Source organism: Pongo pygmaeus, chromosome 13, assembly GCF_028885625.2.
Source record: "Pongo pygmaeus isolate AG05252 chromosome 13, NHGRI_mPonPyg2-v2.0_pri, whole genome shotgun sequence".
Classification (NCBI taxonomy): Eukaryota; Metazoa; Chordata; class Mammalia; order Primates; family Hominidae; genus Pongo; species Pongo pygmaeus.
Genome location: NC_072386.2, coordinates 40,831,088 through 40,856,118, shown reverse-complemented (window position 1 = coordinate 40,856,118; position 25,031 = coordinate 40,831,088). Strand labels below are relative to the sequence as shown.

At 38.2% G+C, this 25,031-nt stretch overlaps 1 protein-coding gene across 33 annotated transcripts in view; it reads right to left on the bottom strand.

Annotated features, from left to right (window-relative positions):
* Nucleotides 1-25,031, bottom strand: part of BNC2 (basonuclin zinc finger protein 2) — a 460,480-nt gene that overhangs the window by 193,348 nt on the left and 242,101 nt on the right. The window contains exon 1 of one of the 33 annotated variants that reach the window (XM_063649481.1): nt 18,163-18,182. The exons of 31 other annotated variants lie outside the window; for them this stretch is intronic. In XM_063649481.1, the coding sequence (XP_063505551.1) occupies nt 18,163-18,165 (3 nt within the window). In that variant the 5' untranslated portion in view covers nt 18,166-18,182. Of the gene's footprint in view, nt 1-18,073; nt 18,093-18,162; nt 18,183-25,031 lie in introns of those variants that run through there. One more of the 33 variants, XM_063649485.1, reaches the window with a different exon arrangement.

Below are 25,031 nucleotides of genomic sequence, written 5' to 3'. Positions count from 1 at the left end.
GGACAGACCCAGTGGGAGATGGCTGAATCATCAGGGCGGGTCTTTCCCATGCTATTCTCTTGATAGTGAATGGGTCTCACAAGATCTGATGGCTTTTTTTTTTTTTTTTTGGACGGGGGACTGAGTTTCGCTCTTTCCCCCAGGCTGGAGTGAAGTGGTGCAATCTCAGCTCACTGCAACCTCCACCCCCCAGGTTCAAGCAATTCTCCAGCCCCAGCCTCAAGCAATTCTCCAGCCTCAGCCTCCCGAGTAGCTGGGATTATAGGCGCCTGCCACCATGCCCAGCTAATTTTTGTATTTTTAGTAGAGACGAGGTTTCGCCATGTTGGCCAGGCTGGTCTCAAACTCCTGACTTCAGGTGATCCACTCACCTGGGCCTCCCAAAGTGATGGGATTACAGGTGTGAGCCACCACGCCTGGCCGGCGATCTGATGGTTTTTAAAAACAGGAATTTCTCTGCACAAGCTCTTTTGGCCTGCGGCCATCCACATAAAGTGTGACTTGCTTCTAAACAGACTAACACATTCATTGAGGCAGGGTCTCACTCTGTCACCCAGGCTGGAGTGCAGTAGTGTGACCACAGCTCACTGCAGCCTCAACCTCCTGGGCTCGGGCTATCTTCCTGTCTCAGCCTCCCAAGTAGCTGGAACCACAGGAGTGTGCCACCACAGTTGGCTGACTTTTAAAAAAAAAAATTATAGAAACAGAGTCTCGCCATGTTGCCCAGGCTGATCTCAAACTCCTGTTCTCAGGCAATCATTTTGTCTCGGCCTCCCAAAGTGCTGAGATTACATGCGTGATCCACAGTGTGCTGCAGTATTCAGTTTTAAAAAGGGGATTCGTTTTGATAAAAGCAATGCAAAACCTCAGAGAAAGAAAAAAACAGAAAACAAAGAGAGATGGAGAAAATAATTAGGGAATGTAGAAAAAAGGGGTGGTCCTATGAAGCAGCATTTAAAAGAAACATAGGACCAAGTCCACACTCGTAAACTTGGTTGTAACCATTTAAACTCAGTGGTCCTTTTGGCAGGTGGTTAAACTAAACACATCTAAAGAAAAGAGTTTTGATAACGGCTATGCTTTAGGGTACGTAAACAATTTTATTATATTCTTCCAGAATAAATTTTCAAAGCAAAAAAATGTTTTGGTTTTCCTACTTTACCAATCTTGTTTAAAATAATACACAGAGAAATTAACAACTCTACTTGAACATAGCATAGTGTGCTAATGTATTTGTATATGCTACACAGATGCTTTCATTTTCAGATGAGGTTCATTTTAAGTCTTTTTGAAATCTAAGGTGATGTTTTCCTACCCTGTCTAGGCAGTTAAGACTTCCAGATGGAAGGCCCCTTAATACTGTAGTTCCAACTCTAGTGACCTAATTTATAGATTAACAAAATTGATCTCTTTTTTAAAAACACAAAACAGGCAAAATAAATTTGACTCTCCTGAAACATTAATGTGTGAACACAGTTTGTAATGAGTAAGACAGGGTTCCCAGGATCCCCAACTTACTCTTATGACCAATATGGAGTTCCAGGTATCCAGAAACCCCCATGGTACAAGCACCAGTCACACTGCCAGAAGGGACCACAAAGCACTGTTTAAATAAAGCCTTCAAGAAATTTGAGACATCAAATTTACGTCAGGGGAGGGCAGGCTCAAAAAGAGTAGAAAGCTTGTGATTCACTAAATCTACCCTTATCCTCTACTTTCCATGAGCAGAAAAAGATTCCTTAGGGGTACTTCCTACTTCCTATGTTTAAGTTAATTATTTTCTCTGAGACCCCAATTCCTCACCTGTAACAATCGAATGGTACTACTTTTCACACAGCGATTTTGTACACATTAGAAATATTTTGCTTAAAAAGCTAAGCACAGTGACAGACACAGAGTAAATGGTAAATAAAAACGTTTATTCCTCCTCCCTCTGTCTCTGTACAGGGGAGCTTCTTTTTTCTTTCTTCCCCCTTCTTTCTTGTCTATTAAACTCCCTGCTCCTTAAAACTAAAAGAAAAAAAAAGTTCATTATGATTATTAATTCTTACACAAAATAAGCATTTAAAAATAATCAATTTTTAAAACTTTTTTTTAAAGAGACAGACTCTTGTTCTGTCACTCAGGCTGGACTCAGTGGCAAGATCATACCTCACTGCAGCCTTGAACTCCTGGGCTCAAGGGATCTTCCTGCCTCAGCCTCCCAAGTACCTGGGACCACAGGGGCACACTGTACATTTCCAAAACATATGGCTCCCAGACATACACTTTACATGTTAAAATGTGCCCTAATTACTTAATAGATAGGTTGATGTCATGAAAAGATAACCTGACAGGGAGTCAGTGAGATCTGAAAAACAGAGGTACTGTTTCCAAGCCTGGCAGAAGCATGCAAACTTGAAAGAGGCAAAAGTCAAACTCCACTTCCTCTTCCATTACATGCATAAGTTTCAATATGCTCAACATTTCTTCAAAGCTCTAGGTTTCCATATTTTATAATGTTTTTATTATGTACTTAAGGTTCCTAAACATCATACCTTGCCAACCTAAGTTCAGTCTCCTGTACAGGAAAGGATCTTGGGATTTTTCTGTGTTTCTTTGGCGCCTAGAACACAGCCTTGTGAAAGATGCACAACATGGGCTGTTTGAATGAAAGGGGATAGAGCAGGCTTGGCTAACTCTGATCACTGATTGCCTAGAGAAAAGTGCACCCCAGAGGACGTTTCGGAGCCACTATTCAAAGGCTCAGAGAGCTTTTATAACAAAAGTCTCAGACACGAAATCATTACTTCAATAAGTATTTTGTGAATGCCTACTCTGTGCCGGGGATTGTATACATAGTATAAAACCAACAGTATCCTCAAGAAGCTTGAGCTGCAAGGAAAGTAAATAAGCAATTTCCAACAGAGTGGGGGTAAACCATAGGGTGTTATGATATGAAGAGAAGGCGCACCAACCTAGTCTTGCTTCATGGAGATGAACTGAGATAGGAATCTAAAGGCCCAAAGGTGAAAGCTTGAGCTGCTCCAGGACAACAAAAATTGGAGCTCAGCTGGAAAACAAGCTAAATATGAGCATATAGAAATAACTGCTAAAACTGTGTCCAGCCTGCTAAGGAGAAGACTAAACTTCATCCTTGTATTTCCTATGCTTCCTTATGTTACAGGTAATAAAGGTATGTAGAAGATGGCTACAAACTATTCAGGCACCTGGACAGCAGAATCCTAGGAGTGTGCTTTATGGAATTTATCTATGGGACATATTTCTATTCTAGTTCTTAATTTAAACTAATCTCAAGAAAGGTCTTCTCTGCTGGACTTCCAGAAAGATCACTGATCTTTTTCTTTTGACAAAACTGTTGCTCTTCCCCCTTGTCTCCAGTATGTCTTGAATCCCTTACCAGCCCTTCTTACCTTTCCCTTGGTACCCCCTCCTCTCAGGACTCCTGTCTCTTGGTATCCTCTGTTTTGACTGAATTGAGAATAGAAGAAATAGGTTTGGCTTTGGTTTGCTCTTATTCTTCTCTGCCATCTTCTGTCTGATAATCACAAGCTCTTAAGAAGGCAAACCACTTCTGTCCCTTAATACCAAATCATTTGTATCTCATCCATATTATGGATAAATATACCATTATTTCCACAAATTCTAAAGGAAAGGCCCAGCAACATAATATAGATATCACACAATGCAGTGATGAGGGAAAGGAAAAGGGGTGGCAAAAAATTGGGTGCACCATGTAACTACAACCAGAAGGATAACAGTACAAGGCAATGTACCTAATAACGCAACTGAAGGAGGATTGCTGAATCTGAAGCATTTTAAATTATGCTCATAGAGTGGCATTTGGGAGCCCCCTTTGCTCATCTAATGGTTTTCATGCCTGCCACATGCACCACTATAATTAAATTCAGTAAAACTTGAAAGGAAGGGCCAGTGAGTAACATCTTTCCTTAAATACTCCCAGAAGGAATCCGAGGTTCCCAACAATGTATGTACGACAAGAAAGCAGACTACAGATACAAGTTTGAAGGAGTGATAAACTGACAAAATATTTAAATTACTATAATTTATCAGGGTTATAAGGGTGTATGAATTGAAGCAGAGATAGGTAGTCTCTGATCAGTTGGCCCAACAGAATTTAAACGCAATCAATGAAGAAAATACAAAGTAGATCTTAAAAAACTCCTATCTGCTTTTAAAATGTCATCTACCCTGTGGTAACTTAACTCTCATTCTCATACATGGTATTTCACCTTTCCATGCTTCACAGTCGAAGAAAGGCAACACTCAGAAGATCATTAGGTACATAGAGTCTTTCCAGGGGTACAACATCATACACACTTAAAATAATTAGTCATGAGTGCATACCCATTTTCAAGATGATGTGTATACAGCAAATTCTGTTGCTCCCTGGCACTTAAGAGTTTTTTAATTTGTCATGATAAAGCAAGGAGAAAGTAGCTGTCAGTTAGGCTGCCACTGCTGTCATACTTTTTAATAATACAGCTCCTGTAATTACACTGTGGTTCCTTATGTTAACTCAGTGAAAGCTTGCTTGGTTTTGCATGAAAACAATTTATGAAATTATAGAAACAGACTGAACACAGCAGTTCATTTGTTGAAGCAATTATCCAGATCCTTGTCAAAAAAAAAGTGCAAGCAAGAGAAGACTGCGATGTGCAAAAAATGGTTCTAATTCTATGCTTTAATATGTACAATATGTTTGTGGTTGTGCTGAATTATGTTAATAAACTGCAGCCGAAATATATTTGTTACAACACAAAGGAAAGGCACTATCAATCGTCCTGCCAGATACTTTAAATTAGTCACCAAAGCATCCAGCCAGAGTTTCTTCTATAACCTGCACATGAAGGGAAAGGCTCACAGGATAGTTTTCTAAAGGACCAGATGGATTTTTCTAGTATTTTGAATTATCTGGAAAACAGCTGTAAAGTGAACTGTGGCACAAATTCCATTTTTAAATGACACATAAAAATCCAACCCTGGACATCAATCTTATGTTATTTTTTGACTGGTTATCATATAAAAATCCAGGTTCCCAAGCAGCTCCCAAGATAGGAATTTAGAATACTTGTTGCTGAAAAGGTGAGGCTAATAACACAATCAAGTGATGCCAGAGCTATTGTTTAAATGACTGCATAAAGAACAACAAAAAAAAATTCAAGGTAAAAAAAAGGTCTCACTTTATACTCTGATAAAGCAAGACATGCAGTCTGTTAGCATTCAGCCATTAAATAATAACTTGTAAGACCAGCTTGTAAGGCTATGCCATCCAAGTTTCACTAAATGTGTTTATCAAATTCTCTGGAATAATGATTAAGCTCAATTTTAAAATATTCTACCTGCAGAGTAAAGGAACAATTCTTGATTTAACAAAATTTTCAAAATTCATATACAAGTAAATTTATCATATAAGTGTCTCCAAACGAAATAAATAACTCGAGGAAGAAAAAATATTCCTCCATATAAAAATAACCTAGTCTCTTTCTTCTAACTAGACCACCTAAGTTCAATAAAAGCACATTACTAAATGTTTCCTTTAAATTATTCTATTAGTTAATTTGTAAGAGGTAGAAGAGAGAACAGAGATCTAACACTAAAATAACTAGAAAACAGAAGCAAAAAAAAAAAAAAAAACCTCTAAGCTCAAATTGTGAATTGCGCAACAAAGTGTTATACGCAATAAAATGTGGACGTCTTTCTTTCTCGCCACATCTGGAGATAGTTTAGTATACCGACTTCCAGAAACCATGCAATCCTCCAGCCTGACTAGCCCCTTTCATTCACAAATAAACAATTAATAGAATGGGCAACTAATTTTCCAAGTGTTCATATTCATTAGGCTGTTTCCTGAAATTAAGTATCTGCCTCATGATACAATACTGTACACATGAAACAGTCTCACACACCCACCACTTCCCCAGCCACTTTCTCATACCAAACTTAGAGAACTATGCATTCATATTTCTATTTTCCATCCTTATATTAGAGTAGAATTTGAAAATTAAATTCCCTTAACTGTACTGAATAAGAAATACAAAATATTATATGACAAGATCCCCTCACCAATTCTTAGCATGGATTTTTATTCTTGTGGCCCCATCAATTCAATAAATATTTATCAAACACCTACTATGTAGAAAACAGAATTCTAAACCCTGACATGTAAACATAAATATGTCCTTGAGGAATTTACAACTGAGTAGGGAGATAAACCTGACCACAAATAACTATATTATAAAGTGGAATGTGATCAATGTGACAAGACAGGCATAAACAAAATGCTTTAGGGTTCAGGGGAGACAGACTACTTCTATTGAGGTAATGAGAAAAAGCTTAGTGAAGGAAGTGGTTTGGAAGATGGATAGGCTTTCAAGAGGCACTGGACTCAAAGGTCCTCAAGGTCAGAGACCATGTCTTGTTTTACTTGGCACCCACACATATCTCCTAGCTCAGTGCTGGACCATCATCACTTATGACAAACCTATTTAAGCGATTTCAACAAGCCAAGATGGGGAAAGAAGATCATCCAAGAAGATGGACAAGTACTGCCAATGGTATGGAGGTAAAGCAGCATGGGGCTTGTTCAAAGAACATAAGAGTTATAGCAAAGAGAATACCTAGGACTATAAGGTTAGAAAGGTAGTCTGAAAAATAAATTGGATTAAAATAAAAGATAGCAGTGAGTTTTATTTTAAATTTGTGAACCATGGGGAACACTGACAATTTCCAAGCATATGACTAATTATTAGAGCCTGTATGCCTATTGTGCCAGTTTGAATATGCAAATACCCAGTGTACTTTTCCAATTTTAAAATGCAGATCACACAAGGGAAGGAAAACGTACTGTGTTAAAGAAATAACAAGAAATATGCAAAACTCCTAGGAAAAAAATCCATTTTGTGCTTGCAACCCAGAAAAATGTTGCTTTAATAAATTTTAAACGTAAAAGACAAAGTCAAAAGGAAAGGTGGCCCCAAATGCCACATGTTATTGAAAATCACTGGGGACAGCAGGTTATGGAGTATTCCCCACTACTACTGTGCAGGCTTCTCAGAATAGGTATTTATAACAAACGCCAACACCTGTACCTCTTCTGAAAAGGAGCTCAGCTACTACCTTCATTTTTCAATTACTGAGATTGTGCGCAAGAAGATCCCCCTACTACTTTTCCTGAGTGACAACAGGTAAATGTAAGGAGGAGCCTCTTAGACCTCTTACCATAATTTGGGCACCCCTGCATCCTTGAATCCAACCACCAATTCAGCTTTAAGTGAGAAATCCTGGGTAACCAGGACAGCAGACTATCACAATTCCCTGGGATTTCCCAGAAGAAATAGTGACAAGCACAGTTGTCACTGGGCATGTCATGGAAGATTGCAAAATTTTCTGAGTTGTCTCTGATTCCAGACAGGCGTGTATTTTCAATTAATTGTCTCCATGACATCATGCAACAACTCGATTACAAAAGAAAGGTAACAGTCACAAGAGGGAGATGAGCAGTACCATATGGAAAACAGCCTCAAAAGAAAGGAATGAAAATAAGTTCAGTTTTCTGGTTTGTGTGTCCTTGGAGCCAAACCTAATGAAACAAAGCTCAAAACCAAATTACAGCATGTCCTATATATTAACGCTTGGGAATGAAATTAACCAGAAATTAACGCTTGGGATTGAAACGCAAAAATGTTAAATTTCACTGTCACAAGCCTCAAGAAAAAATACAAAAGCAACAGATGTAGGGGTACACCCTGAGATCAATGGATGAACTTCTAGTAGAAATAGTTGGCCATTGGCCAAAACTTAGAAATCTTTCTATAATATTAATGTCATAAAGACCTTATTGCAAGGATGGGGTCTTACTCATCACAGCCTCCGAAATCCAAGATTTCTGTGGATTTCTGTAGATTTCTGTGCTAACTAGCACAGAGTTAGCAATCAATACATGTATGCTTCAAAAGAGAAACACATTCAGTTCACTGTGATTGCTTTTGTTTTAAAAGCCAACAAAACCACTTGGAAAAACTTTATTTTTTCTTGAAAAACAATCCAAAAAACTCCACCTAATCATGTAAATGGCTTCACTATTATGGTAAAATGCACCTTTTCTCTAAATAAAAAGAAAGCAAGGTTAGAGTTTCCAGGTACTATTTAAAAGAAAGGTTTCTGGGGTATTGTTCCCTTTTATTACAGTAAGGTGATATGGAAGAGTTACATTCATGAAGTTAAAAAAAATGGCCAGGAGTGGTGGCTCATGCCTGTAATTTCAGCACTTTGAGAGGCTGAAGCAGGAGGATCCCTTGAGCTCAGGAATTCAAGACCAGCCTCAGCAACACAGGGAAGCCCTGTCTCTACAAAAAAATAAAAATAAAAATAAAATAGCTGGGTGTGGTGGCACATGCCTGTGGCCCCAACTACTTGGGAAGTCGAGGTGGAAAGATTACTTGATCTCTGGAGGTGAAGGCTGCAGTTAGCTGTCATCGGGCCACTGTATTCCAGCATGGACGACAGAGTGAGATTCTGTCTCTTTAAAAAAAAAAAAAAAGCCAAGCAGGCCAATTACCTTTCCACATACAAAAACAGTCTGCAGACACACCAGCATGCCCCAAATTAGGCAACACTTACTGCTAAGCACAAGGAACACTGCTTGCAAGAGTGAGGATACAGCATGATAAACCCATTATTACTGCCATAATTAACGAATGGTGGGCAGCTCATAGGTAATTTAGCAGGTAAGTTTACAATTCTGCCCCACATCTTCCTAGATGTCATAAATTTAGAGTCAGCATTTCTCAAGCTCTTGATATGTGCCAGGCATTAGGCTAAATATGTTTACATTAATGTTGATGGAGCTCAGGACATGCTACCCCAAAATATGGCACCTTGACATATTGAATAAGATTAAGAGTTTTGAGAGATGATATATGCAAGGACTCTCTGACATTTCCCCATCCTTTTCCCCAGAAGCAGGCCATAAGATTGTCGTGTGAGAGGTGCCCTTCCCAAAACCCAGAGGAAAAAAGCATCTGTATATCTGAAAATGGAAGGACATCAAGAGGAATCTCAATAAGTAGGCCTTGCTAAGTTTCCTTCGGTTTACTACTCTTAGCACATACTCTTTTTTGTCTTATCACGTTTTTCCAGGACTGTCCATTCTTCATGGAACCTATAAAAACATTCAGTTTTAATTGTTTCTTCAAGTCTTCATTTCCTTATGAAGGAAATGTGTCACATAAAATTTATATTAAATAAATTTGTATGCTTTTCTTTGTTAATTTGTCTTTTGTTACAGAGTTGGCAGACAAGAACTTAGACGAGTGGAAGGAAAATAAATTTTTCTTCCTCTATAATGTAAATACTTCACATGCATGAATTAATTTAATTTTCATGACAATTGAGCATGATCGGTACTATTATATCGCCATTTTACAGATAAGGAGACCAAGGGTCAAGGAGATTAAGGAACTTGACTAAGGCCTCATAGCTGGTCAATGGAAAAAGTGGAATTCAAAACCAAGTCTGAGAGCTCAATGGTCACATTTGTTCAATTCCATTACATCAAGATAACTCCAATTAAGCTGCAAAATCAAGCAACCGTGTCCAGTTAATAATGTTTCCATAACCATATTGAAAATGTTCTGGGCCAGGCATGATAGCTCACACCTATAATCTCAGCACTTTGGGAGGCTGGGGTGGGATAATCATTTGAGTCCAGGAGTTCGAGATCAGCCTGGGCAACAAAGTAAGACCCTGTCTCTACAAAATAAAAAATAAATAAATTAGGTGGGCCTGGTAGTGCATACCTATAGTCCCAGCTCCTTGGGAGGCTGAGGCAGCAGGATTGCTTGAGCCTCGGATGTTGAGACTACAGTGAGCCATGATCACACCACTGCACTCCAGCCTGGGTGACGGAGAGAGACCCTGTCTCACAAATAAAATAAAAGAGGCCAGACATGGTAGCTCACACCTGTAATCCCAGCACTTTGGGAAGCCCAGGCAGGTGGATCGCTTGAGCCCAGGAGTTCAAGACCAGTGTGGGCAATATTGCAAGACCCTGTCTCTACAAAAAAAATTTTAAAAATTAGCCGGCCCCATGGTCTCAGCTACTTGGGAGGCTGAGGTGGGAGAATCTCTACTTGAGCCCAGGAGATCAAGGCTACAGGGAGCTGAGATTGTGGCACTTCACTTCAGCCTGGGCAACAGAGTGAGATCCTCTCTCAAAAAAAAAAAAAAAAAAAAATTAAAAATTAATGAATGAAAGAAAGAAAGGAAGGGGGAAAGGAAGGAGGGCAGGAAGACAGGGATGGGAGGGGAGGGGAGGGGAGGAAGGAGGGGAGGAAGGAAGGAAGGAAGGAAGGAAGGAAGGAAGGAAGGAAGGAAGGAAGGAAGGAAGGAAGGAAGGAAGTTCTACTGACACGTGGGAATTTTCGTACGTGGCTCTCTATAGCATTTCATAGTATGTTCTTTCCTCCTGTTTTGAACCATTCTGTCCTAGTTGCCACTTGTGCAAGTATTATTACATCTTTGAGGAATCTTTAAAAAAAAATAGTTGCCACAGATAATATGAAACCCAGTTTTGTGAATTACAACAGGTAATTTGTTAAAGGCTTAAATCACAGTGTTGGCAATCTGGAGTAACTATTCAGACAACCATATAATGCATTTGAGAACACAGAAATTGATATGGGGTCATGATCATCATCGATAAATGTAAATTTCAGTTTACTGTCAAGTCCACTTTAACCTTGGCCCTGCAATCAAAATGAGGTACTTATTATAGAACAAACAAACAAACAAAAAACCTACTTTTGAACTAAACTTGATTATCAGATATATCTTCTTAGCCACATGTAAATTGAAAATTAATCACTTTGGTTACAAAAAAATACAATTGAAAACATCATTCTATGACAAATTATACCTGAGAAAGAATGTATCACCCAAAGAAAACAAAGCAGAATATGAAAAGAATTATGAAAATGGCCCTATTTTTAGTTCAAAGTAGAGTTTCCTCAGCTACACTGTCACCCAAGAGAATCCCCACAAAGCCCTGTAGAGCCAGCTCCTCCAAATTTTACGTACAGGATGGAGAAAAAAAAAAAAAAACAAGATTATCTATAGGAGCTTCTATACAAGGCACATGTAACTATGTAACTATGGTTTTTGTGGCAGGCACAAAGTTTAGTAAAACCTTGGGGCCTTAATGAAGGGTCAGGTTCCAGGGGTTAGGTTTCACTAATGGTTTTCTGAAGCATCAGCAGCTCTCAGCACTCAGTTTTATTTTACTACATAAACATGTATGCAGCATTTATTATGTTTCAGGCACTGTTCTAGGCACCATACATTCATTAAATCCTCACAATTATCTTCAACTATGCAGGAAGTAGGTATTATCCCATTTCACTGATGATGAACTTGGGTGCACAGACACTTCAGAAACCTGTCCAGTATCACAGAGACAGTACAAGTGGTGGAAACAGGATTCAAACCTAAGCAGCCTGGCTCCACAGTCCATGTTCTCTGTCACTGTGACATGCTGCCCTTTCCCAGCAATGGTATTAAGGCCATGCCTGGACTGAACTCTAAAATGGAGCGCCACTTTACGGTGACTAAAAGCAACTTTTGGGGCTACCTATTCTACGTGCCCTCATTGACAGACTTGTAACACTGCCATCAATAATCCCTGATCCCATACCCAGTGGAATGCTAGCTACCCTCTCAGTGAGGCCAGTGCCTTGGGGACTGGTTGGCTACACTGTCTCTGTGACTTAAACCAGATCATCTGGATACCTTATTCTCTGAGCTGGGTTATCCCTGAAAAAAAAAGCTCAGGTTGCATTTAACACCTCTTCTCTCTAGCCAAATTTTAGCTCTAGAGCTATTCTACATAGATTTCAGTTCATTCTATAACAGCATAGAGAAAGCTATCCTGTGGACTGCTTTTTAGATGATGAACCTTCTCATTAACAGAATCTGTTCATGGGAGGACGCCAGGAGGAAGAAAGCTGTATCGAGCATGGCCACGGACTAGGGACACAACATCAAACATAATGTTCAGAGCTCTCCCCTTATTTACAGAATGCAATCAGCAGCAAGATCTGTAAATTTAATTCTTCAAAAAAGAGGAGTAGGACTTCACATTACAGTACTTAATACATCCTAGGATAAGAGAATCTACAAGTTCTCCAAAACTATGAATCAAAGATCAGGTGGAAACAAGGAGTGATAACAAGAGGTCCAGAAAGGACAGATACTCATCCTTTCCACATGAGCCTTGATTGCACAATTACTTAAGTTATGCATCCTCAGAAAACCAATTAATTGTGCTGATGCTCTCTGAAGCTCTAACACCGGCTTTGTCAACAGCTGAGTGGTTTCATAAAGATGGAGAACAACAGTTGCAGCTCAAACAGTCCTGAAGCTCTAAGAAAAGGTGCCCTTCTAAAACTCAAACGACTATCAGGAAAGAAGAAATGAAAATGATTTGTCACCAAAAATATTCATTTTCTGACATGGGAACAACTTTAGCTAAGTCACCAAATTTACCAGCATTTCTATAAGTGAAGCAATTCAAAGTATTCTTTATTGAACACCTAAGGTATGCTGGGTGCAAAGATCACTAAAACAAAGAATCTAAGGGCTCTCTATCACCTGGGGACTTAAGAGTGAGAGAGGGAAAGAGAATAATTCAAGAGAATTATAAAAATTCCAAGGAAGGGGTGGCTCTGTTCAGGAGAAAAAGGGAAACATGAAGCCAAAATTCCTGGTTAAAATATTCACAGAAAAATAAATATGTATACCATCAATGTTTTTCTCAAAAATACGAAAGAAGGGAGCAAGGAGAAAATTCAAACCCAACATAATGCTTTAGAAAAACAAAAATAGTTTTCTTTAAAAACAAAAAACAAAAAAAAAAACACCAAAAAGCACCCTTCTGGCACAGCAGGCTTCCTGTGATTGCAGAGTGAAAACTGTACCATAAAAATCCAGTCCACAAGTGCCAGAGGAAAAGAAACTTTCCCCAAATAACAAAATAAAAATAAACCTTCAGTTAAAATAATATATTACACACTGATGTAAACTGAAATGCTCTTGTCCATGGGTTGAGCTTATGAAACCCTTAAACATGAACATGTAACACTAACAAACTATTTGACATTATTATTTGGGTTCAAAGACTCCCTTTCTCTAAATGTTTATAGCACCATACCAGTTATTTCAACTGAGCTGACACAATGAATTTCAAATGATCTAATACTTTTGACTTACCAGAGGATTAGCACATGATTACCCTGAGTAAAAGGATTATTATTACTGCTGCTCTAAGATATTAACACTTTCTGTAACACACTCTAAGGGCGCTGTATAGATCACTAAAAAATGTGACAAAATGCATGGGGGAAAGGGGATTTTAAAAAAGAAAGGTGGTAAGTGTTCTTTCTTCTCTTTTAAGTTTCCCTGCTTAAAACACAGTGGGCCTCCCAACGGTAGAATCAACATTTTGCATGATGCTTTCAGTGGATATACAAGTCACAGATAAACAAGTCCAGCATTCAATGCACTCAGGAAATTAAGCCATGTATGGCCTTCTTCCCATGAAGATCAGGCTCCAAACAAAAACCCCCACTTTGTAATAGACAACTAATTCTCATGTAATGAATGACAGAACACAGCATTAATGTACTTAACAAGACAGAGCTAAATTCAATGAAGCTTGACGCCATTGATATGAAAAAGGGCTACATTTGTAGACAGAGCCAAAGGGAGAGAGAAAATCATTCTGAATTCCGAGTTAAATAGTGCTGCTTCTGCTTTGGTTTAGCCCTCTCACTGGAAATAAAGATCAGAGCTAAAATATGACCCTTAAAACTGGCAGCAGCGAAGAAAGCTAAATACCACTGTATTAAACTCTCTTACTGACTGACAAAGAGGCAACAACTAACGGACTTTGCTCGGAGCTTTTACTGGCAAAAGTGTTATTTCTTCGTGGCTAAATTCCTGATGCATTAAAAACATGCCCCTTCCCTATCAGTCTTCATGATATGCAATTCTGCCACCATCTTATATCATTATAAAAATTTCAGACAACCCAAATGATGACTTAGTAGCTACTGAAACTTCCACATACAGCATCAAAACAAAAGATATGGAAGCAAACCATGTGACACAAAATGAGTATGTAGAAAAGTTTCTTATGTAGAGCCACCATAAGAAAAGATTTGTAAAAGCCTATGAATACCATAGTGCCAACTCCCTTTTTTCAGTCTAAGTGCAGAAAACAGATTTTAAACTACATTTAAAAAATAGCATATGAACAATGCTGACTGATCATTCTGAAAACAATTTATAAATTATAAGTAGATGAGTGAATATTTAAACTCCTTGAGCAGGATTACAGTAAGAACACTGATCTAAAAAGCACACTTTATGCATCTGGTGATATGACTTATTTCTGTAGGATGTTCTTACACACACAGAAGTAACACCACCTGGAACTGCTATACCTTAAGGCAGGGAAACCTCGACTTTCCACTTCTCTCCTCTATCCACAATGTTATCTGGTTCCACTGTTGTCACAGAGCCAGGGAATAAAGCTCTTCCAGAAAACTCACCCAAGATCAAACTGTGCCTGGTGACAGCAATGTCCAGGCCATAAGTAATGTTCAAAGGATTCAACAACGCCTGTGACTGATCATTCTTTTTCCCTTGCCATCACCTGCTGATTTTGTCCAGGTGTTTTATGGCTATCTTGAGGATCTGGAGAGCAGACAGAGGGAAGACTTTGCCAATTTCTTTTGTCTGGGATTGTGAATTCCTTACACAGATGGTGGACAGCCTCAGTCCAGGGCAGCACCAGGGTATACTGCCTTCAACCTCCAAAAGGAGAAACAGAGGGAAACTTTTTCTTCTCCCACAACACTGCCTGTAATGTGTCTGTGGTTAGCAAAACTGAGACAGTATGGCTTCACAGGGAGTAAAGTGATGAAGGAAAAAAGTCTACAAGAAACTTGAAAATATTTACTTGAAGTATTAATAAGCATTTGCCAAGGAATCAAAAATGTTAATGAGAAAGATGATTCTAGAGCAATGTGTTTCTATTATAATGACATATAGGATTTCAGTTACTTTGTCACTTGTATATCAAAGACACCAGTTCTCCTAAATTAACCAAAATAAGACTTTGAAAATCCAAGTCAACCCTTTAAAAGCTACTACACTGTTGTGGTGGAAAGAAAATTGGACTGGTGTCTAGACCTAAGCCATCCAATATGGTAGCCATTAGCCACATGTGGTACTGACCATGTGAAATGTGGCTAGTCCAAGTTGAGACATGCTGAAAGTGTAAAATTCACTGAACTTTGAAGGCTCAGAATGAAAAAAGAAAAGAATATGTCTCGATAAACACTCATAATGATTATGTATTTTTTATATTTATTATACATGGAAATCATAATTTTTGATATACTGGGTCAAATGAAATACATTATTAAAATCAATTTCACCTGTTTCTTTTTACTTTTGTAGTGTGGCTACTAGAAAATTTTAAATTGCATATGTGGTTTGCAGAATTTTTTCTACTGCACAGTATTGGTCTGGACACTAGGATTCTTGTCCATTTCAATCTCTTGTTGGTTGTGATGACCATGGTCTTCTTAACCTCCTGAGCTTCATCATTTCCAAATGAGAGGGATGAAAATCAAGGACACGGATTCTAAATTTTATAGCTCCCCAAATTATAAAATTTTATCTAGTTATTTTTCAGACTTTCATTCCTAAACTCCATGATTCATTTTCATCTGCGCCCACTCTAAAAGAAGCAGTGAAGAACAGCCAATAGGAAAACAGGTTTTATTCATTAGTCAATTAATTTAAGAACCTATAGCTCCCTCTGATGACTTTTAGACTAAAATTTTTCAGAAGGATTTGTGTAATATTTTTAATGTAGACAAACTTACTAATCATGATGAATAACCCAAGATGACATATCAAATAAAGAATATCTATGCCTTAAGTGGATGTGGATTAACAAAGCAATGAATCGAGTTGCTTGTTTTGTGAATTCAAGCTCACTATCACAGGTACACTTGATTGCAGTCCATTTGGTCAGAAGGTTACCAAAGCCTCAGAGAAGGTTTTTTCACTAAATCCAAGAAAGTGTATCTGAAATTACAAGATATAATGTAGCTGATCCCTCTTGGAGGCACAATTTTTGACAGAAATAGCTGCACAGATTGCATCAGTTATACCTAACTTTGTGATAATTCACGAAACACCTCTTCACATGGTTCTTAGGTGGGTGGCCAGGCCAGGAGGAGGGTATTTTTAGAAGCCTGTTGCTCCCACAACTGGCACTAACTGGCAGTGTTAGGTAATTACAAAGGGCTAAGGGAAACGCATGTAAAGAACAACAATTTCAGGTTGACAATTTAAGTGCTTAATTAATTATATACTAAAAAAAAACCTTATTATTTTTATTTCTCTACTGTTAAAAAACCATGAACAACTTTATTCTCCGGGTACCCTAATAATAATAAACCTTTGGTTTTATAGATTATACTGAAGATTTGAATCAGTTTGCTGTCTGAATCAAAGAAAGAAAACATAAAACAGGAGGAGAAGATTAAATGCAAGTCAGAAATTCAGTATCTGTTTAATACATGTATTTTTACCAAAATGATGGTGAAACTAAGCCACACACCCTGGCTCACTGAAAGCCTTTGTTGGAATACGTTGTTGGACATGTAAGACACACATGTATCCTTGCTTTATGGATGTATTCCAGTAAACGAGACAGAAAGTAGTCAGGTTAGCCACCAGAGATTGAAAGTGCGGCATACAAGACTCAGGACTTAAAAACTAGGAGAGAGAGGGCACATTGTACCAGATTGAATTATTTCCTGTCATGATGTGTTTAAAATTCTAATACAAAGGTAGCGGAAAAGACAGATCAATAAATGATGCTATATTCTATGTATCCAAAAGGAAGAACTTTCTAAAGAAATGAAAAGACCAAAGTAAAAAGCACTAACAAGTAGATGCAAGTGAAGGGGTAGAACAGTATTGTCAAAGCTAAGGAGCCTGCAGAGAAAACCAACAGAATGGCTTAAACAACTACACTTTGTAAAGCAATTCAGCCGACTATTTAAAAATTTGAAGTTAATATGATGTATAGCTGATTTTAAGGATCTAACTTACATGCAAGAAAAACATTAGTTTAAATTATTTGCTTTTTAAATATTCCTAATGCATAACAGATAAATACTAAAGTGAGGCTGGATTAATTCATAGTTGCTCTAATACCAGATGTATGTGGGTCATAAAGTAAATGGATCTTTCCAAAAGCCTTTGGGAAAACCCAGTGAGGCCAGTTTTGAGATCTATCAGTAGCAGGAAAGGTAAAAGGATTCAGTAAAAAGCAAAGCAGAAGTTAGGAAATAATGTTACCTTAGAAACTGATTCATTGTGTATTTTTGTCTCCTTGTTTAACGTTTCTTAAAACAGAGAACATGATTTGCTTAAATGTCAAACTTGGAAATCATATTGATCTCAAAAGATCACTTCATTCAATATTAAGTTTTAGCCTAGTCAAGAATTTCTTAAGATATACCAAATGTATTTTAAAATATTTTAAAGTGCTACTTCAAAACTCTAAACTACAATGTTTTTTAAAAGTCTTATTTCTTCACAGCAAGGAGCTTCCAGAAACCACTAAAACATTCTTGCCCTTTGAATGTTTGGGCATAGTCTCTTCATGTGTTATTAATAAGCCAGACGAAGTATTTATATTAATGGCCATATAATGAATATTCAACTGTATGTGGACTCATACCACAGGGCTACGAAAACCAAAAATCACCTTCACGTGGACTTGCCTAACTACCCGATTATACCAAACTTTTCATGGCTTAAACAAAGTTATATAAATGTTCACTATGGCAACAACACCAGATAGATGCACAAGGAAATATCTGCAATTTTAAAGGGGGAAACAAGAAAAACTGCTCACACAACATAAAAGTTAATTTTACATTAGTATCATTAATATTATACTCACACTGTAACAGCCAAATAAACCTTGTGCTTTAAAAACAGATCAGGTCACTTGAGTCATCTGCTGCATTCCGCTAAGAAAGCAAAACCTACCATGCATGGCAAGTGTTGACACTCTTCCTCAATGACTTTTATTGTCTCTGGTCAACTTGTAAATCTTCTTTTTCCAAGTATGGAATCAGAATACCTCACGTGTAGAAAGTTACATCAGTGGTATTAAAAGCATATTGAAAACTTTAAAAAATTGATTCAAATGGAAGTCATGCTTTTAAAAAACATCAAAGTTATTTCTCTAGTTTATCGGAGCATTTAAGGTTTTTTTAATCCAACAAGTATTTATTTAAAGAATGATCTTTATGTGGCTGAAATGAGAATGCACACACGATAGTTTTTCAAGGCCAGCAAGCACTTCCTAACCAAATCCCCCACTTCCTTTGCTAGCTAAACATAACTACTTCAACTGTGTACATCCTTTAAAAAGTTAGAAGAGAGCACCTCGCATGTAATAGCAGGCAGCTGGGAAGCCAATTGGTGCAGTCGGAGTGCACATTTTAGAAAGCAGCTTTTTAACATTCAATAACTAAGTGGTAATTGGGCACAGAAACATAAACTGTCAAACTGAATCAAAACCCCTTTGCTTTTCAGAGAATTATTTGTAAGATTATACTAGAATTAAATTTGAACATGCATCTACCCTATGCATTCAGTCAAATTATGAAACAAACAAAAAAAATGCTGTGCTTTCTTTGGATAAAATTAATGTCAGCTTTGTGTCCTTAAACCAGACCCGATCGGGAAATGAAATATGTTTAGTCCTGAAATAGTTGTGGTAATTCAATCCCTGCACTCTCCTTATTTTCTTGATGACAAAGAAAAACTCCCAACTGGCAGGGCCACCTGCACTGATTACTCCTCCATCCACACCCACAGAATATGAAAATGAGCCAATGATCATTAACCTTAATTTCTTCTAACATAAACCTCAGCTCTTTTTCAGTCTTGCTACTCAGGGAACTCCCCTGAGATAAAGGAAAAGAGAACGGGGGAAATAAGGAAACAGGGAGTGAATGCTCAGAGCAAAAGGCGGGGGGGCGGTCCAAGTGAAAAGCGGAATCCACTGGCGTTTTAAAAACTGCACAGCTGGCTTATTAAACTTCATACAGAAAAGAGGTTACAAAGATAAAGAGATTCTGAGGCATCACTAACTCTCTAGATAGTGGGATACTTTCCTTTCTGAGCAAACAATGAGAAACGCTGCTTCCTCTCCACCCTCCCTATCCCTGACCCTGGGCATCCCACTCCTCCACCTAGACATCACTATATAAAGACAGCCAACAATAAAGATGGGTCTGGACAGTAGGAATGCATGTATGGCGGTATGATCTCCAGTATGAGGACCAAAGGACCTCTACAACCAAAAGAGAGATTTCCAAGGTAAGCACTTGCAATTACAGTGGAGAATGTCTAGCACCTTCTGGTCATTCACATTCAAATACAGCCAACTGGAATCATTTTTGGTCCAAGCTGTGTGGAGCTAGATACCATTAGCATTACATCATCTTCTAATGGATGAGGAGCTAGTTGGGGCCCTTAAAAGAAACACAACTTGGAGGGGAGCAGGAAACCTTCAGAAATACCAGTCTCTTTAGCACAGACGTGTGTACTGAAAATTGTCTTGTAATGTTTGCCTACAGACCTTGGTATATCTAAAGAGGACTCCTCAAAGATAAGACCACAAAAGTGAGGAACAATTCAACAAGGCAACCACACATGACCCTCTGTAAAGCATTCCTGAAGCTGAAGGGAAAACAAACTTCAAAAATCATGACATTGCTGAATGAAAGCAGAAAGTCTTTAAAATGTGAGTTTTTCATTAAAAATATTAAATGCAAAGGCAATAAATGCTTAAAGAATATAATAAAAGTCAAAATGTTTTTTCCTACAAGTACATTTTCAAGATGCATGGTGCCTACCCAGTGCAGGCAGACAGAGCAGAACTTTCATCTCTCAGTTATCCCCTCATTATTTCAACCTCAAATCAAGTAGCAGTCATGAGGAGGGTGAGACAGAAAGGCAGAGAAAATAAACAAAAACAAAAACAGAGACCTGGCTGCAATTTAGTATTGGATTCAGAAGCCCAATTTAAACTAAAACCTGGCTCTGGGGTGCTAGCCCTCATCTCCTTCTTGCCTAGCCTACGAAACGTAAAAGGCAAACACACACACACACACACCCTGTATTCTCTTTTCTTTCTCCTTTTTTCCCTTCTCTAATCAGGCTCTCAAATGTCAATGGTCCCCTCTGGAAGGAAGTGAGGACAGGGTGTTGAAGTATTCAGTGCCACGAGTCATCTTACTAGATGCTCTAGCAACTGCCTGTGACCCAGCAGTGAGCCAAGATAGCAGGGCTTTTAATAAAGCAGCACTTTTGCACACTCACAGCCCAGTTAATTTAATACCTGCCGCTTGTTTACCAAACAGCACGGGCATGTCTCCGTGTCGATAACTTCGCAGTGACAGTGAGGCGACTGAATCTGGGCATAGAACAGATGCACCTTTTTACGCTCTGTTAAACTGTGTCACAGACTACAGCCCCTGAGCGCATTCCTTTATTTATCCTGCAGCCAGTTGAGCTAATTGTCAGAGACAGACCTGGTTCTAATTCTGCAGATTCCAGCAACTGCTGGAGTGTATGTAGTGAGGCATGAATGGTGCAGAACTTCAGAAGGGAACAGTTGAAAATAGAGTCTGCGGGTAGAGGCATAATCTGCCAATATTTTACTTAGACTTTGAAAATACCACCTGTCTCAACAGCAGGTTATGGGAGTAGAGACAAAAGTAAAACAACTCCAGTGTCAGAATGAAGCAGAAGCAAGCAAATGTCAAAGCATATTCCTATGTAAGGAAAACACAACACAGCAGCAATGGCATTCATTTTCCAAAAAATATGGTTCGGCCTGTGCAGTTGTAAAATATTCACAAGCTCAAAAACCTGCTGATAACAGGCCAATATTCAATGCAGCTCACACCAGCGGTGCTGCACAATACCAGGATTGAGCATTACAGAGATACCCATTAATGACACCAAAATTACTTAAAACACTAGTCTCTCAATCCTCCAGCCATACAACTTGAGTCTGCTTGATCATGTGTAGACAAAGAAACTCCCATTTATTGTTCTCCTTGCATCCTGTGGTATTAGAAGTGTTTCTTATGAGCTGTAATACCACACTCATATTTTATCAGTAGCAAGAGTTCACTCCAGTTAAAGTTCTTCACCCGTCATGGGCATTTTTCAGCAAATTAATGTCTTTTACTTGCATGACTTCCCTTCATATTATAATTTGGGGTTTAAACGGATCATAATACTTTACAGAAAGTAAAAAGAGAAAAAGAGCTCAGTGTTGATAATTTTTACCACTTATGACTAAATGACCTCAACTGAGGAATAAAAAATTAAGTCATTTGTCTTATGAGGTACAAAGGACATTTTAAGGTGTACAATTTAGCTAATAACGGGTTCAGGCCAATCCTTAAGAAGTCACATGTTTCCATTGTCCCTTCACCCCCTGCTTATGTTTTTACCACATCCTAACAAAAACATGACCAGAACTGGTGAAAAACATACGGTTCCAACTAATGAATCACATACTTTCCCGCAAGTACAGTAAGTACTACCAGCTGTGTGACAGTCTTGCTTTGGCAATGGGACCAGCTTAGAACAAGCCGGCCCATCTGAAAGCAGCTGTACTGAAAAACCACAAGCAATATAAGTGTGTCTGCCTTCTCAGGGCGGCTTTGTCTCTGTTCTGTGTCTCTGCTCTGTCCCCAGAATGTGCCAGCCATCTTGTTTAGAGAAAGTTTCAGAAATTACAGAGGTAGGGAGAAAATCCACACATTCAAAAACCTTAAGTTTTCAGAAAGTGTTGTCACTTTATCAAGTGGAACGCCGTGAGAGGTCAATTAAAGGAAAACACCTCTCTCCCACATCCAGCCTTCCATATGCATCTTTTGGGGTTTGCCTTAGATTTAAAAGTGTCATATTTATGTATCTAAGTAAGTGAGGTGGGAAACGGGGGGAGGAACGGCACAGGATCCAGCTACTTACAGATGGGCTGAGGCATGCATGCGAACACACACAAACACACACGCAGAGCAATTCGCAGATTATCAACTCATGCCATGAGCTACTGCAAAAAAGTTCTATGATTTTAAACTTGCCATTTATACAACAATAAGCTTCATTTGTAACCACAAAGCATTCTGAAAAAAATTCCCTGGCAAGCCCCAGATATTTTTACACAAATGCACTTTTCCTTTCTGTGAAACAACATTCAACTGGATAATCATTGCTGTCAAAGGGAAAGAAAGTCCAACAGCATTGGTCTAGAAATTTAAGTGGAAACAGTAGGATTTTTAAACTTCTGTAGTGTCTGAAGGCAATAACTAATTAAAATTTTTTAAATGTCATTAAGTGATCAGTAGCTTGTATGTAAGCACCTAAGTACCATCTCAGGCTTGTTCTGCAAAAAAGAAATACCTACCGTTGTCATTCTTGACTTTTCCAAAGTCTCAATCAGAAAAATAAATACAGAGTAGTGAAATTATTTTTGGTTTTTGTGAGTGTTTTACATACAGAGAAGTCAAATGTAAGGACTAATCGGGAAGGTTTACCTTTTATGTTTACTTTTATTGCCTAATTTAGCCAAACACATTACTCTAAACTAAAATGTTGTAAAGATGCTTGATTCGGCAATAATCTAATCCAAAAGTTATATTAACATCACATCTTTTTATTTATACCATAGTTGTGTGAAGAATTTTTGTTTTGAATGAGCTATCAATGTAATACTCAAAAAATTGCCAGAAGACTCACTACATTCAGAAGACTCACTACATTAATTAGAGAAGATCTTGGCCTCTGTGGTTTCTTCCTAAAATTCACTCTTTCTAAATGAACTTTAATGTTTGTGTGTTTGGGGGAGTTCAGTGCTGGGCTGGTCAAGGGCAAGTACTTAGGGTGAATCTAGAAATCACATTGAGCCTTACGATTGGATAAAGGCAGACAGCATAACTGGGAGCACCAACAGTAGTGGGGAAAGAGTAAAGGATGAGCATCTGCAGGCAAACATCGGAGGAATTCAGGTTCCGTTCCAAACCACCACATAAACCGAGTCACATAATTTTTTTTGGTTTCCCAGTGCATATAAAATTTGTTTATTCGATGCTGTAGTCTATTAAGTGTGCAATAGCATTATATCTTAAAAAAACAGCATACATACATTTAAAATACTTTATTGCTAAAAAATGCTAACAGTCATCTGAGCCTTCAGTGAGCTGTAATCTTTTTGCTGGCAGAGGGTCTTGCCTAGATGTTGATGGCTGCTGATTGATCAGGGTGGTGGTTGATGAAGATGGGTGGCTGTGATGTCTACTCATAAAATAGACGGTTTGCCGCATCAATTGACTCTTCCATTCAGAAAAGAGTTCTCTGTAGCATTGATGCTTTTGATAGCATGTTATCCACACTAGGACTTCTTTCAAAATTGGACTCAATTCTTTCAAACTCTGCCACTGCTTCAATTTGTAAAAGAAATGGAGTATCTGCAGAGTGCAGTAAAGCCAAGTGCAATAAAAGGAGGTATGCCTATGTTAAGCCTGAAGAACAGACCTAACAAATACATAGACTTGAAACAGTACACTGATAAACAGACATATAATTTTAAAAGAATATTGACTCATTTATAGCACTTAGTTCATGTTAAATCTAATAAAGAATACTAGTCCTAAGTGGGAAAAGTCCAAAACTGTATTATTAAATTACACAGTAAAATCTATCAAGAAAGAGCTAATATGGCTGAGCCAAAATTATGATTAAATTATGATAAAAGCATTAAAACTCAGTTATTAATAACATGGAAAGATAGTTACAAAATATTGATAAGCAAAAAGCAGCTTACAAAGCAGTGTACGCAGTATGATCCTCTATTTTTAAAATGAATACAAAAGTGAAAACAAAAAATGATTAACACCTGCGTGGGAGGAACTATTGGCAATGCTTTTACTCTTGTTAAATTCCATTTTCTAAACTTTATTTATTTAGCATGTATAAACTACATATAGGAAAAATAAGTGTACTTCTTTTCCTTTTTTTAAGCAATGTGACAAATTTTATTTTTAAGAAATCTAGTAACTACATTTCTGGTCCTCACCAGTAGTTACACTGCAAAACCTGTGTATTATTTAAAAATGTGGAGCTTTTCTCTCTTTTTTTTTTTTTTTTTTTTGAAACAGAGTTTCACTCTTGTTGGCCAGGCTGGAGGGCAACGGCACGATCTCGGCTCACTGCAACCTCCGCCTCCCGGGTTCAAGCGATTCTCCTGCCTCAGCCTCCCGAGTAGCTGGGATTACAGGCATGCGCCACCACGCCCAGCTAATTTTGTATTTTTAGTAGAGATGGGGTTTCTCCACGTTGGTCAGGCTGGTCTCGAACTCCTGACCTCAGGTGATATGCCCACCTAGGCCTCCCAAAGTGGTGAGATTATAGGCATGAACCACCATGTCTGGCCTGGAGCTTTTCTTAAAATCAAAAATTGATTTACTTTGAACAATTCTTTAAAACTACATTTATGGGGTACGTGTGTGTTCTCTATAAAATCTCAAGACAAATACCAAATTTACTTATCCTCTCCCCGATACCCAGTTTCCCAAGAGTATTCTTTCATAATTTGAGCCAGAAACTAGCCTTTGCTAATTCAACTTTTACATAATTAATGAACCACAGATCTAAATCTTTATCTTTCTAACAAAAATAATACCTTTAAATAGCACTTAATTGCCAAAACACTCCCATAAGAACCTATACCCCCACCAAATCACCATTACTTAATCCCAAAGTCTAGAGGCTGCCCTGTAGCACACAGTCCAGGGCACTGGCGTAGTATATAATACCATCACAGGATC